General features: G+C 42.6%; 1 protein-coding gene across 1 annotated transcript in view; it reads left to right on the forward strand.

The window, feature by feature from the left end:
- The window catches only part of PPP5C (protein phosphatase 5 catalytic subunit), a 40028-nt gene that overhangs the window by 12862 nt on the left and 12346 nt on the right, over nucleotides 1-14820 (forward strand). Inside the window, exons 3-6 of the mRNA XM_085851582.1 lie at nucleotides 127-271; nucleotides 1102-1226; nucleotides 10169-10234; nucleotides 10568-10666. Of these exons, the coding sequence (XP_085707708.1) occupies nucleotides 127-271; nucleotides 1102-1226; nucleotides 10169-10234; nucleotides 10568-10666 (435 nt within the window). The remainder of the gene's footprint in view (nucleotides 1-126; nucleotides 272-1101; nucleotides 1227-10168; nucleotides 10235-10567; nucleotides 10667-14820) is intronic.

Below are 14820 nucleotides of genomic sequence, written 5' to 3' on the forward strand. Positions count from 1 at the left end.
GTGTGGTCACCGGTCTCCACTCCAGTGTGGTCATCGGTCTCCACTCCAGTCTTCACTCCACCACATACCTTTGATGGCTTGACCAAAGATTTGGGCATTTTGCCACCTTTTTCTTCCCCCATCCAGGTCATGAAAGTTCGTCCAAATGATAAGGATGCCAAGATGAAGTACCAGGAGTGTGCTAAGATCGTGAAGCAAAAAGCCTTCGAGAGAGCAATTGCCTGCGATGATTCCAAGTCCGTCGCCGATATGATGGACATCGAATCCATGAGTATGCTTGTTCAAAAATTTGATACGAAGACGTGCAATGGACTATAATTAGATGTTGCTCTAAACTAAATAATGACCATGTAGTGACTAATGCTCTTGACTGTACGTGATCTCTTTAACACCAGCTCATATCTTACAATGTGTTTGAATCCTTTTTTATTGAAGCATACATTAAAGAAGTCTCCCACTTGAAACCATTGGGATACATATGAGAGTGTATGAAATGTTTAGCAGCTACAGGAGCCAGTAGTTTTTACACTTGCGTGCCCTTTCTATGACTCCACAATTGTGAAGACACACGATTATTGAAAGGTCTCAAATGAACTGGATTTGATGTATCATTTCATCACTGAGTATTGTGATGATTCGCCGAGTATACTTGCTGAAAACATCCTCAAACATTTTGAGGGTATAAGTTGGCAGAAATAGAGGACTGATAGCTTTGCAGTTTACACGCTCATCCAAAAACACCTGGATGAAATGACTGTTAACAAGGAATGGGCTATATGCATGAACATTGCACCTGTCTGGATTTGGATTTAGAAAGTAGAGCCTAAGAGGTGAGTGGTTGCAAAATCTGATGAAGAAGACCAAAAGGCCACCGATCTGGTGCTCCTCACCTTAATTACCTCGGCGAACAGCCTCCAATGTATCCAAGAGTGCAAAGTTGCATCTAGAAACTCGGGTCAACATTATTTGGGTAACTTAAAGCTTTCCTTTGATATGTAATATGTATTGTACTGATAAGCTCCAGGAGAACAGAACTGCTGTCCTTGACCGATGAGTCGGAAACAGTTTGATGTTTTTGCTTGTCCGCTGCTTTTCGCACAGCCATTGAAGATGATTACACGGGACCCAAGCTCGAAAGTGATGGCAGCATTACGGTAACATTCATGAAAGAGCTAATGGAGTGGTTTGGAGAACAAAAGAAACTTCATCGGAAGTATGCCTACCAGGTACGATGCGCTTACCGACCTTGCACTACTGGGAAATGTTTGATCCACGTTTAGCCCCATGATTTGCGATCCAAACGACTGCACAAAAAGTTTATATATGTTGCAACTTTTGCTTCCGTAATTTATTTTTCGAGTTGAAGCTTTGGTTTCTGTAGTAAAGCAAAAATAAAAATAAACCCCAAAATAGCAGCATGCTTTGTCATTAAGTCATTGTAACTTTCTATCTCTCTTCTTTTTATGCCTCCGCAGCCAAAGGCCGGAAGCATTATGTTTTGGGTTGTCTGTCCATGTGTTCGTTATTGACTTGTTTTTGATAACTTGAGAATCACATGGTCATTCACTGGCTGCAGACCCTGATAATCATATTGTACAGCAAACCCCAAAGCAGTGAATTTGGCTACACAATGGCGTACATTGTTATAGGATGTCCTGGGATGTTTATTTTATCTGCAATGTAAATGCAGATCAGAACGGCAGTGGATTATAAAGTACGACCTCATCATAGATGAAACCCATGAGAACACTACCAACTGAGCTATCAATCGGCTCAAATGATTGTGTGCTGCTGTCCCATGATAGGAGATACTTTTATTTGGTGTGAACTGATGGATATTGAGTCGTCCAGTACACTGGTATTTTTTTTCTTCCAAAATACCAGTGTACTAAAACCAAAAAAGTTTCAGCACACTCGTAGTTTGTGTTTGCACCCCCCCCCCCGCCTCTCCAAACCTTGCCCACTTTTTTATCCCCTAAACCTTCCCCATTTGCACCCCCCAAACCTTGCCCATTTGCACCCCCCAAACCTTGCCTTGTTTCTGCCTCTCCCCCTCCACCACCCCCGCAACTAAGGTTGTCCATATGCAAAATAGGTGGATAAATAATGTAATAGGCTCCGTCAATATCAAATATTTTTTCCCGATATTGATGTATCTGTGGGCTCATATTGGTACACCGATATAAAAACAAAAATTGTGCAGGTTCCAAAAATATGTAATGCTCTATTACGTATTCCGGTGTGACATATACATCATAAACACACGGTAATTTTTCAAAATATTCCCACACGGGGCTTCCCCCTCCCCCCTCCCCATGATGAGAACGGTTATTTTATTTCCAACTTCAACTTGTATTAAAAATGATTTTGTTTTCAAGTGAGATTAATATTGGTAATCAGCTTAGGCCAATATGACTATCGCGGATCGCCGTACCGGTAATCGGCACAGGCCGGGGTGACTCACGGATCGCCGTACTGGTAAACGGCACAGGCCGGTATGTCGGTAATCGACACAGGCTTTCTAAAGCACACCCAATTCATATAAAATAACCAATTGGCAATTGCTTTAAAAACAGCCACGAGGGCAAAGAAAAATGCGAGTGTTTGTGCAGTGCTCTGATGCTGAGCATTAAAAGTTGTAACCTACTGTACCTACTTCCTGGTACATCTCGACGTCACACATTCCACTGTTCCAGGTGTAGCCGAGTACATCAAAACTTTTAAAATCATGTATTGTAAACACCGTTCTTGTAAACACCTTTCTTTAATTTGTTGGTGATGTACCGATTTTTTTAATCATTATTTATTTTTTTATATTTTTTTTTGGTGTACCGGAATATCAATATGAAAAATTACACTGATATAACCTGATTATCGATATATCGCTGGATCCTATAATGTAAATTTAAAGTTGTACCATGTTTTTATTTAGGCAAAAATAGAAGAAGAAAAAAAGATATACATTAATGGGATATATATATATATATATATATATATATATATATATATATATATATATATATATATATATATATATATATATATATATATATATATATATATATATATATATATATATATATATATATATATATATATATATATATATAGAGCCTGGTGTTGGCGCAGTGGTTAGGGCAGCAGCTTGGGATCCAAAAGGTTCTGAGTTCAATTCCCGTTGGCCACTGAATTAATACACCAGGGGGTTGACTCTGCCTGTCATCCTTCCGAGGTCGGCGAAATGAGTACCAGTGTACTGGGCCGGTGTATACCCCGGTTAAAATAGGTGTACCATATCCCTGTGTCGTAAGAGGCGACCAGGGTTGCGTCAGGAAGGGCATCCGGCGTAAAACATGTGCCAAATCACTATGCGGATCATACGGATGATCCGCTGTGGCGACCCCGAACGGAACCAGCCGAAAGAAGAAGAAGAAGATGTGTGTATATATATATATATATATATATATATATATATATATATATATATATATATATATATATATATATATATATATATATATATATATATATATATATACACATACACATACATATGTTAATGGGAAAAGTTCCAGTGCACGATTAAAATAATGACACAAAATGATGCTGACATGTTCCATAGCAATATAATGGTCAGCCAACATGTGCCTTGACATGTTCCTACGTTTACCCATGAATATCCAGAATTTGCATGTGCGTACTGTGCACTGCATGCACAGATTGCCATGCACGTGTACTGAGTCACGTGACAGTGCTACATGTGGTACTGAGCAAATTGCAACACGGCACGATTCGGTGAACCATCCCAGCTGTTGAAAACATTTTTATTGACATCTAAGCATCGTAAACGTGATGCCACGCCTTTCCAAAAATGAATGGCAACGTGCTATTGGCGTGCTTGAGCCAGGAATGCCACACAATTTGTGGCTAGGCACATTGCTGTTCAGCGGGACACCATGCAGTCACTCTACAGACGGTATCAACAAACTGGCAACATCAAAGACAATTCATGTTCTGGACGAACATGTGTGATGTCACCTCGGCAAGGTAACCATATCCGGATGGTGCACCTTAGGAATCGGTTCCAAACATCAAGTTTGACAGCTCGCAGTTTACGACTAATCAGTGCCAGAACTGTCAGGAATCGGCTTTGCGAGCATAACATCCGACCATGACGACCAGCAGAGGCATTCCATGTCAAGTGTACACACCCTCCCAACACTAATACCTCATTTTCACCCCATATGTTGGTCATTTATTCACTTGGGTGAAAAAACTCAAAATACCAACTTTTAGACCTGTGGGCCCATTAAGGCCCATTTTAGGGGTCCCCCAAATTTTGGTGCCCCTGGCTGCCCCACAATCTTCCAGAGGCCATATCACAGGTTGTAGTGGTCCGATTTGGTTGATCTTGGTATCAAAATGCTCGTAAAAGCGAGATCTTTCGAATCGCGTAAAGTAAAATCACTCCGAAACAGTAATTCAAGAAGTTATAGTTTGGGGCGCCCTTTGACCTTGGGCCCCCGCTCCCCAGCCAAACCGATGGTCCCGATTTTTTCGTGTGAGAATACCCCTTCATATACTCCAACAGCTCAGCATAAATGAAAATGGGATCTCAATGGGTTCAAGTGTGATGATGGTTTTATTGTTCGGGGACTCGGCTGCTGGACACACAATACGCCACAATACATAGCACAATATTTGAACACAAGATTTCCAATCCACTATATCAGTATATTGTACGTAAATTTTCCACATGCACATGCAGGAACTGGAAGCGATACTAGTATGAGTAAGAGTTTTTCCTCGTATATTATAGTCAAAATTTTTTGCCAACCAATGTTTTATTTGACAGCTGTGTTTCTTTTCTACTGATTGTGTAGGTTCTACCTGTAGCAGTTTTTGGTTCTACAGAAAGAAGTATATCAGAAATGTTTAAAATGTAGTGATCTTCAATGTCAGGAAAAAATAAACTATTTGTGGGCCCGTTTGGATGAAGAAAATTCACTTTCACTTCATGAGTGTCCTGAAAGGCTTCCATGATGCAGGCAACCATCTGAGAAATAGTAAAGTTTCTTTACATTTCCAAAGCTAGATTTCAAGTGTTCAATGATCATTCTTTGGAAGAGGTGGACTGAGACAACGTCGTGAGTATTGCATTCTGATATAATCGTGAACGAATCGTGGTTTAATTTTCCATTGTCCGGTTTGAAATAGTAAACCCAGGGGTGAATTGTCGCTTGAGAGCAGTTCCAATGGAATCCTTGGGCCGCATCCCGTACGACAAACGAATGATTATCTGAGAAGTCTCCAATAGTGACATTCTCCTTCACCAATTTCGTCTTTCTTATTTTTCAGAAACTGAGATTGGGCCTTGGCAATGAAGTCGTGTCTCACTGATTTCACCGCGTGTTCACAGAATTGATTAATGAATTCTTCCAAAGCAGGACCATGGAGCTCAGTTCAGATCTGTCGGTGGATGTCCACCGTTTAAACTGAATTTCATCAATATCCTCTCGTTCATAAGCACTCAGTAGCTCAGTTTTGAAGTCTTCAATTGATGGGCAACTTTCACAAGTTCTGAAATACCAGGCCAGTTGTGCTGGGTTACAAACTATGATGATAGCTAGGAAGTTCGGCTATTTGTGGCATTTTGGAACCAAACATCATGAGTTACACATTTTGATGTATCGTACATACACATACACTGTGTGTACCGCCTGAACCGGCCAGGACACACTCCGAGGGACGGAGCATGGCGAGCTTTGTGAATCCAACTTTCAAGCCAGGGTTCTTCTCTTTGAATTTCTGAAACAGTTCCTTGAGATTGTTTAGTACCAGGTGCTTTTGAATTTTGTCTTTTCCATGTACATTCCTGACCACCACACAGTCCTTTTTTCCCGGCATTATTCGGCTGACTTCATCACTTCAGTAAAATTCGGTTACAGTGGATTTCACTTCGTCAGGCAATATTTTACAGTGTTTGGGATTTGGAGACTATAGCATAACATTTTCTTTCTCTAAATTTTTGGCTTGCACAGCCATTCTTTGGGAGCAACTGAATTCACTCATCATCCCTCTGATGCTCATATCCCTAGCAAATATTGTCAGTATACGTATTTGCTCTGAACCGGGCGCAGTGGCGTGCGCCTGTAATCCGGCTACTCGGAGGCTTGGGTTGGAGGATCGCTTAAGGATGGGAGCTCTGTGCTGGGCCGCGCTGTGAGAGGGTGTAGGGCAGCCCGGAATCATGGGGAAACCCAATCCTTATCCCTGTGTCGTAAGAGGCGACCAGGGTTGCGTCAGGAAGGGCATCCGGCGTAAAACCTGTGCCAAATCAGTATGCGGATCATAACGGATGATCCGCTGTGGCGACCCCCTAACGGGAGCAGCCAAAAGACGAACAACAACAACAACAACAACAACGTATTTGCTCTGAACAGCTCGAAACAACGTATTTTTCTTTCAGGATTTTGATCACCTCTGGCATGCAGTTTTCATCACATTTTGACACTGTATTTTTTGTTTTCTCCGCAGTGCTTGGTCCAGCAACTAGTTCTAATTTCTTTCGCACAGAATCTTCCACTTCACTTCGCTTTTCAGGAACGTACCCTGGGTTCCTTTCTGCCTTTCATTTGTCGAATGGGCTTTCACCTATCATCGAGAACGACTGGTTTAATAGGTCAACTTCTGCTTCTCGCTCAATAACCTCCTCGTCCTCATCTGTCGAAATAGATTCTGCAATGCCTTCGATAGTACTTTCTGATGATAATTTCGAACTGGTCGAAGATGATTCTTCAATACGCTCTGGTGACAACTGATAAATTTTTTTTCTGCACGAAGTACAAAGTCTGTCGTCTTTTTTCACCTTTGAAGAAAATTTCATCAACATATCATTTGACACATTGCGAAGATCTTTTGTTGTTTCGTTTTATGGCAGCTGAATGGATCGCAACAGTATTTTCGGAACTCCTTTCAATCTTCAGTCGCCATGCTTACTGCAAAATATGCAAAAACTGAGATTAGCCCATTTATAACTTAATTCGATGATGGTGATACAAAAAATGTACACTTAAAAATCAATAGACACAATAGGCAGAATAATTTTTCACAAATGATGCAGTATATATATATATATATATATATATATATATATATATATATATATATATATATATATATATATATATATATATATATATCTATATATATATCTATATATATATATATATCTATATATATATCTTCCTCTTTAGGCTTGCTCCCGTTAGGGGTCGCCACAGCGGATCAACCGTCTCCATTTCGCTCTATCCTCCACATCTTCCATTGACACTCCAACCACCCTCATGTCAGCCCTCACCGCATCCATGAACCTCTTCTTTGGCCTTCCTCTTCTCCTCCTGCCTGGCGGCTCCATCTTCAACATCCTTCTCCCGATATACTCCGCTTCCCTCCTGTGCACATGTCCAAACCTTCTCAATCTCGCCTCTCTCACTTTGTCTCCAAACCGTCCTACCTGCGCTGTCCCTCTAATATACTCATTCCTTATCCTGTCCATCCTCGTCACTCCCAGCGAGAATCGCAGCATCTTTAACTCTGCCACCTCCAGCTCCGCTTCCTGTCTTATTGTTAGTGCCACCGCCTCCAAACCATACAACATAGCTGGTCTCACTACTGTCTTATATACTTTCCCCTTCACTCTTGCAGCTACCCTTCTCTCTCTCTCTCTCTATATATATATATATATATATATATATATATATATATATATATATATATATATGTATATATATATATATATATATACATATAGTAGTCCAGAGATGATGATTGTCAATTTCAGACATAAAGTCGCCTGCCAGCAGGTGACGTCATTGGTACGATGATGGCAAACGTCGAATCAAGAATTAGTGATATGTGGACCCCAAACAATAAAACCATCATCACACTTGAACCCATTGAGATCCCATTTTAATTTATGCTGAGGTATTGAGGTATATGAAGGGGTATTTTCACACGAAAAAATCGCGATCATCGGTTTGGCTGGGGGGTGGGGGCCCAAGGTCAAATGGCGCCCCAAACTATAACTTTTTGAATTACTGTTTCGGAGTGATTTTACTTTACGCGATTCGAAAGATCTCGCTTTTACGAGCATTTTGATACCAAGATCATCCAAATTGGACCACTACAACCTGTGTTATGGCCACTGGAAGATTGTGGATCAACCGGGGGCGCCCAAATTGGGGGTGGGGGGGATAAAATGGGCCCCCATGTCTGAAAATTGACACATAATGTTTTACCGTGCATACAAACACTTGCACAAAAAATAGAGTGAAATCTGAGACAATGTGTCAAAATTTTGCTGAAAAATGTGTACACTTGACATGGAACGCCCCAGCCGTATGTCCAATTTTCTTGCCAAATCATCGACATGCACACCGAGCTTGGTGTAGACAACGTCTGAGGTTCAGGAGACAAGATTGGGCTACTATCCTTTTTACAGATGAGTCGAGGTTCCATCTTGACAGTAGTGATGGCCGTTATCACGTTTATCGACGGGAAGGGGAACGTTACCCTGGCGCATGTGTTGTGCAATATTCGGCGGTAGAAGCGTGCTGGTGTGGTGAGGTATCACTGCACATCACAGAACCCTGCTGGAGGTCATTAATGGCAATTTGACAGCTATTCAGTACCATGATGAAGTTCTCCATCCTCACTTCCTCTCGTTCCTCCACGTTCATGGATGTTACATCACACTTCCACAGGATAATATGCACCCTCACATCACAAAAGTGCTCACCAACTGACTTAATCACACAAAACAACATTCCCTCACTTCCTTGGCCAGCTGTATCACCTGATTTTTCTGCCATAGAACATGTATGGGATTAAATGGAACGACGATTGTGCCATCTTCAAAACCAGCCGGTGACGGCCTAACTGTGGCGGGCCTTGGTATAGATCTGGAATTACATCCCTTAAGCCTTCTTTCAACCATATTGTGTCCTCATTGAGGCACTGTTGCCAATAGTGTCAACACAACTGGTGGTCACACCTGATATTGAGCTGTTAACTGATTTCTGACCGCAGCCCTCTCCGAGAGTCTTGAAACATATATTGCACACACGTGTGTTGAAATTCTCATGTCTATTTCATGTTTATCGAACACTAAATATTGATATCACCAAACATCGTGATGTGTTTGTTTTCATCTCTCATTCAACATATGTCTAAATGATGCACAGGAACGTTTTTCCATTTGTGTATATATGTATACTGTCTATGTGTATATGTGTATGTAAATACACATATATATATATAAATATATATATATATATATACATATACTGTATAATTATGAATGAACAGGCAAACAAATTTCATATGTATATGTGGGAAAAATAAATGCCCAGACCAGGAATCAAACCCAAGTCCTCTGGTGAACCATACCAGTGCTCTGCCATCTGAGCTATCTGGATGACCCATAGGCTAAGCACATAATTCTCCCACATATAGAGATGCTACAAGCTGTCGCTGCTCCTATGGTTGGCAGTGACAGGCTGTCGCTGCTCCTATGGTTGGCAGTGACAGGCTGTCGCTGCTCCTATGGTTGGCAGTGACAGGCTGTCGCTGCTCCTACGGTTGGCAGTGACAGGCTGTCGCTGCTCCTACGGTTGGCAGTGACAGGCTGTCGCTGCTCCTACGGTTGGCAGTGACAGGCTGTCGCTGCTCCTACGGTTGGCAGTGACAGGCTGTCGCTGCTCCTACGGTTGGCAGTGACAGGCTGTCGCTGCTCCTACGGTTGGCAGTGACAGGCTGTCGCTGCTCCTATGGTTGGCAGTGACAGGCTGTCGCTGCTCCTATGGTTGGCAGTGACAGGCTGTCGCTGCTCCTATGGTTGGCAGTGAGGGTCCCGGAAGCAGCCGACAGCTGTGTGCAAAGCTTCTTTAATGCCGGAGACAATTTTGTGTCTGCCTTGCTGTCATCTGTTTGACAAACCAATCTCCACTGAGCTTCTTTGTTTTGTTAATAAAAATAGATTGTTTATGACAGTATGGAAATTGTTGCTAGTTTCAGTGCACTGGTATTTTGTGTTTGAGCTAAAAGGTGTTGTGTTATTATCCAGTTTGTGGATTGCAGGAGAGGTTTCTCACTATTCTCTTTGCAGATTCTGCTGCAAGTAAAGCAGATACTTCAGAAGTTACCGAGTCTCATGGAAATCAATCTCAAAGATGTAAGTTGAGTTCTGGGGAAAGTTTCAGCATTGTGAATCTCCTTCACTCAAAATGATGTGACGTTGAATTATCAGCATAGTGCATGTCTGCTTGTTTGACTTGCCAATGTAGTACAAACTTTGTGTTTCCTAACTTCAGTGGGTAGTCGAGTTAAATTCGCTTGACCCAATTAGCTTAAAAAAAGGAAACAAATTGATCAATTGATGCTGACCCTTCATGTATTGTCGATTGGGTTGAGGGTGACCAAGGAAATAGTCCTTTTGAATGAGTTTATTTCACATGACTGTGTGATCATGGACCTTTCCTTGTCGCCTTCCCACTTGGACCGACAGGGTGAAATGATCTCGATTTGTGGAGACATTCATGGTCAGTACTATGACTTGCTCAATATTTTCCACCTAAACGGGTTGCCATCCGAGGACAATCCATACGTATCCTTTAGTCAAGTGTCACATACATTTCATCGCTTACCCTGAGCTTTCTCTAGTTACCCCTGCCACTGAAGGTGGGCAGGTTTATGTTTTCAACCCTGTCTATATGTTTGTCTGTGAGCAAGATATTCCAAAAGATTATGGACGGATTCAGCCAAAACCTGGTGCACAGGTTGCGTGTGTGAAGAAGATCAATTGGTTTCGTTTTGGTGAAGATTCAAATCTGCATCTGAGAGTTTTTTCTTTTTTAAAGTTATTCTTCACCATTGAGTGATAGGGATAAAAACAATACATAGGACGATATCTCAAAAGTTATGGACAAATTCAGATGAAACTTGGTGGGCAGGTTGGGTTTGTGACGAGGACAAATTGATGAAATTTTGGTGAAGATCAGGATCTGGATGTGCATATGAGACTTTTAAAAGTAATTCTTCACTATTGAGAGATGGGGCGAAAAACGATTATCAATATCTTTTCTTTTTTATATATACAGTCATGCGCCACATTACGACATTTCGGTCAACGACGGACCGCATATACGATGGTGGTCCCATAAGATTATAATGGAGCTGAAAAATTCCTATCGCCTAGTGATGTCATAGCGCTGCCAGTCATATAAAATGAAAGTATAGCACATACAATTATGTACAGTACATAATACTTGATAATGATAATAACTACAGTGTGGCCCCGTTATAACGGGATTGTTGAGGTCCATAAAATGTCATCGCGAAAAAAAAGCGGGGTCGTGCGAAATCGGAATTCAAGAAAATCAGCGTTCGCACTGTTCCAACATTCTCACTGTTCCAAAAATATATCACACAACTGACAGGTGCTCGTTTCTTCATTTGTAAATTATAACATCAATGCAGTGATTATTTATAAAATCCAAACGCTATTGATTCACCTTTCTATAATCTATGCGAGAGAAGATTGTAAGCAGCCACTAACAACACACATGTCTGTCATGAACAGCACAAAGGTAAAACTAACGCGTGTTCCGTCGATCTTGGATGTGTGTTGCAATTGCCTACAGTATTCAGTACAGTAACATGCTGTACAGGTTTGTAGCCGAGGAGCAATAGGCTATACCATATAGCCGAGGTGTGTAGTAGGCTATACCATCTAGGTTTGTGTAAGTACACTTTATGATGTTCGCACAATGATGACACCGCTTAACGACGCATTTCTCAGAACGTATCCCTGTCATTAAGTGGCGCATGACTGTATATATAAAGTAGTAGTGTATGTTTGTTTGTTTGTTTGTCCTCTTATAACTCGAGAACAACGCATCACAGTGCAAAACTAAAGGTATATTCGGAATCAGCACGTCTCAGGAGTACTACAGCACACCTAAGATGTTAAAAAAAACCGAAAGGAATTTTTTTTTTGACTTTCTGATTTAGGATGCCCCAAAATAGGAAGAGCTCCATTGGTCCCAAGGCAGCTGCAGTGAAACGAAAACACACCAAGAGACAAAATGAGACTGAAGAGGAGTAAAATGCCTGGCTAAATGAACAGGCACAGCAGCAGCGACAAAAAGAGACTGAAGAGGAGCGATCAGCCAGGCTCAATGAGCAGGTTCATCGGCAACAACAGCGACGAACAAATGAGGCTGAGGAAGAGTGTGATGCAATACTTGAGGCAATGCGTCACCGCACTGCAGAAGCACGAGCACTGGCCCGGGCACAAGAGCACAACAATGCCAACAGGGTGGCATTCACGTATGACCCGGCTGACCCAACAACTCATGCAGACATCGGCCGAATGGACCAAGTCTGCACCCACTGCTCTGCTTACAAGTTCAAGGGAGAGACCAAGGGTGTGTGCTGCAGCGATGGCAAGGTCGTCCTTGAGCCCTCTCCTGCCCTTCCTCCCTTGCTGAAGGTCCCCTCAGCAAGCACTTCCTTGACAACATGCGGACGTATAATGGCAGTTTTGTGATGATGAGCTTTGGGCACAAGGAAGCTGAAGTCCAGGGTGGGAACCCGAGCTTCCGGATCCAAGGTCAAGTGTTCCACCGCATTGGCAGCTTGCTCCTGCCTGAAGAGGGCCAGCCAAAGTTCCTACAGGTCTACTTCCTGGACTCACACGCCAAGGAGCTGGCTTCCAGGAACCACAGCGGCCTCAAACCACACATCCTTGAGATGCTCACAAAGTGGTTTCATGAGAATAACCATCTGGTCCGTGAGCTCAAGACTGCAAGAGATGTACTTGCAGAAGGAGGCAACTCTGAAGAGCGCCAGATCATCATCAGATAGAACAAGCGACAGCAAGGGGAGCACATACGCTGCTACAACACCCAGTCTGCACCAGAAGTCGCCATCCTAATGGACAATGAGCCAACAGAACCCAGACACATTGTCCTCAGACTTCGCGATGGGGCATCAGTGAGCTGCATGCATCTTATAATGCACTCCAGTATCCCATGGTGTTCCCATATGGAACAGATGGCTACAGCATCCATCTGGTGGCCAGGACTGTTACTGGACAGGATGGACAAAAACTCGCACAGCTGCAGTACTACAGCAACCACATCATAGTGAGAGAGGGCAACCACGTACTGCAGATGCGATGACTCTTTCATCAGTTTCTGGTCGATGTCTCCTGCAAGATAGAGACAGAGCGACTGTGCTTTATCTGCCAGGAGCAAAATAACTTGCTTGCTGATAACTACGACAACCTCCATGACAGCCTCATGAGCACTGATGACGAACGCTGACGACGACAAAGAAATGTGAAATATGTCCAAATTAAATGTGATTTATAAATGTGATATATATTAAGCACCGCAATTTACCCCTTTCTTATTCCTGTTTTTTTTCCCCGGGCAACGCCGGGTACTCCAGCTCGTAGCATGATATTTCAAAAAGTTGTGGATAGATTATGACAAAACTTGGTGGGTGAGTTGGGTCTGGTCAGGTATGGGAGCATGCGCCGGAGCAGCGCATCGCTGCGTCCATTTTCTGCCAGTACTCCAGAGACCTCTGTCTTGCCATCCCCCAGGCAGATGCCTGGTCCATCCCCATCTCCTTGAGATGCTGATCAATCTGCTGCAACCATGAGGCACATGGTCAGCCCATTGGCCTCCTCCACTCATGAGGCTCCCTCACTGAGAGAATCTAGTGAGCAGGATCAGCGTCAGCAAAACGAGCACATGTCAATTCAGCCAAAGCTGACGCTCACGGACTAGGCAGGTAACAAATCTCATTTGAGTCTCTCTCAGCAACCGCTTGTTGGACACAAAGTCTGACCAGCGATAGCCAAGGATTCCCCGAAGAGATCTGGTACCAAAGGAATTAAGTCTCCGTCTCAGATCCCTGGTCAGAGTCTAAGTCTCACATCCGTAGAACAAGACTGGAAGCACCAAGGACCTGAAGACTCGGACTTTTGTCCTCCTGCACAGGTACAGACAGCGCCACACCCCATGATCCAGTGCATCCATAACTCCCCAGGCCCGACCCAGACGTATATTGACCTCTGTCTCACAACAAGCAGAGACATGAATATCACTGCCAAGGTAAGTATAAAATCAGTTTGAAGTTGAGTAACAATTTTGTCAGCTTTAAGCTTTGTTTTTCAGTCAACATGAATGCTCCTTTTTCTTTCCTTTGAATCTTAAAAGAGAAATAAAAACAAGAATCTTTTCACTGTAACGTTAAAAAAAAAACTCAACTTCTGTGTTCCGAAGACTCATGATCTCCTCTCACCCAGCCCACCTGCAGTGGCTGCAACATGTGCTATTTGCTCCCTAGCAATTGCATTGATTCAAACAGAGTGGAAATTGAAAGGTGTGTCGGCTAGTGCTGTACTCAAACTCGGCGAGTTGCCCTTCTGAACTGAGTTTGAGTCAAGCTGGGTTTGGTTGTGAACGTGGAAACAAACTTGGATATTTTTTCGTCACATGAAATGAAGTAATTGCAGTATTTTTCAAGTGTGCATGGTAGAAATGTGCGTTATTATATGAATCGGATACAGAGCTATAGAATAGTCATTTTGTTTCACTTTATGAGTTTTAAAGCAAAATGTTACCGTAATCAGGCGCAGGTCTTATGGAACGGTGATTGTGTGGTCCTCCCGTGTACTTTAATTTTTATTTTCTTGCTTCGAGAAATATTACTACCACAGTACACAGTAAACCCTCGTCGTCCGCT

This window comes from Eptatretus burgeri, chromosome 13 (assembly GCF_056783735.1).
Source record: "Eptatretus burgeri isolate ZD-2024b chromosome 13, Ebu_testis_v1, whole genome shotgun sequence".
Taxonomy (NCBI): Eukaryota; Metazoa; Chordata; class Myxini; order Myxiniformes; family Myxinidae; genus Eptatretus; species Eptatretus burgeri.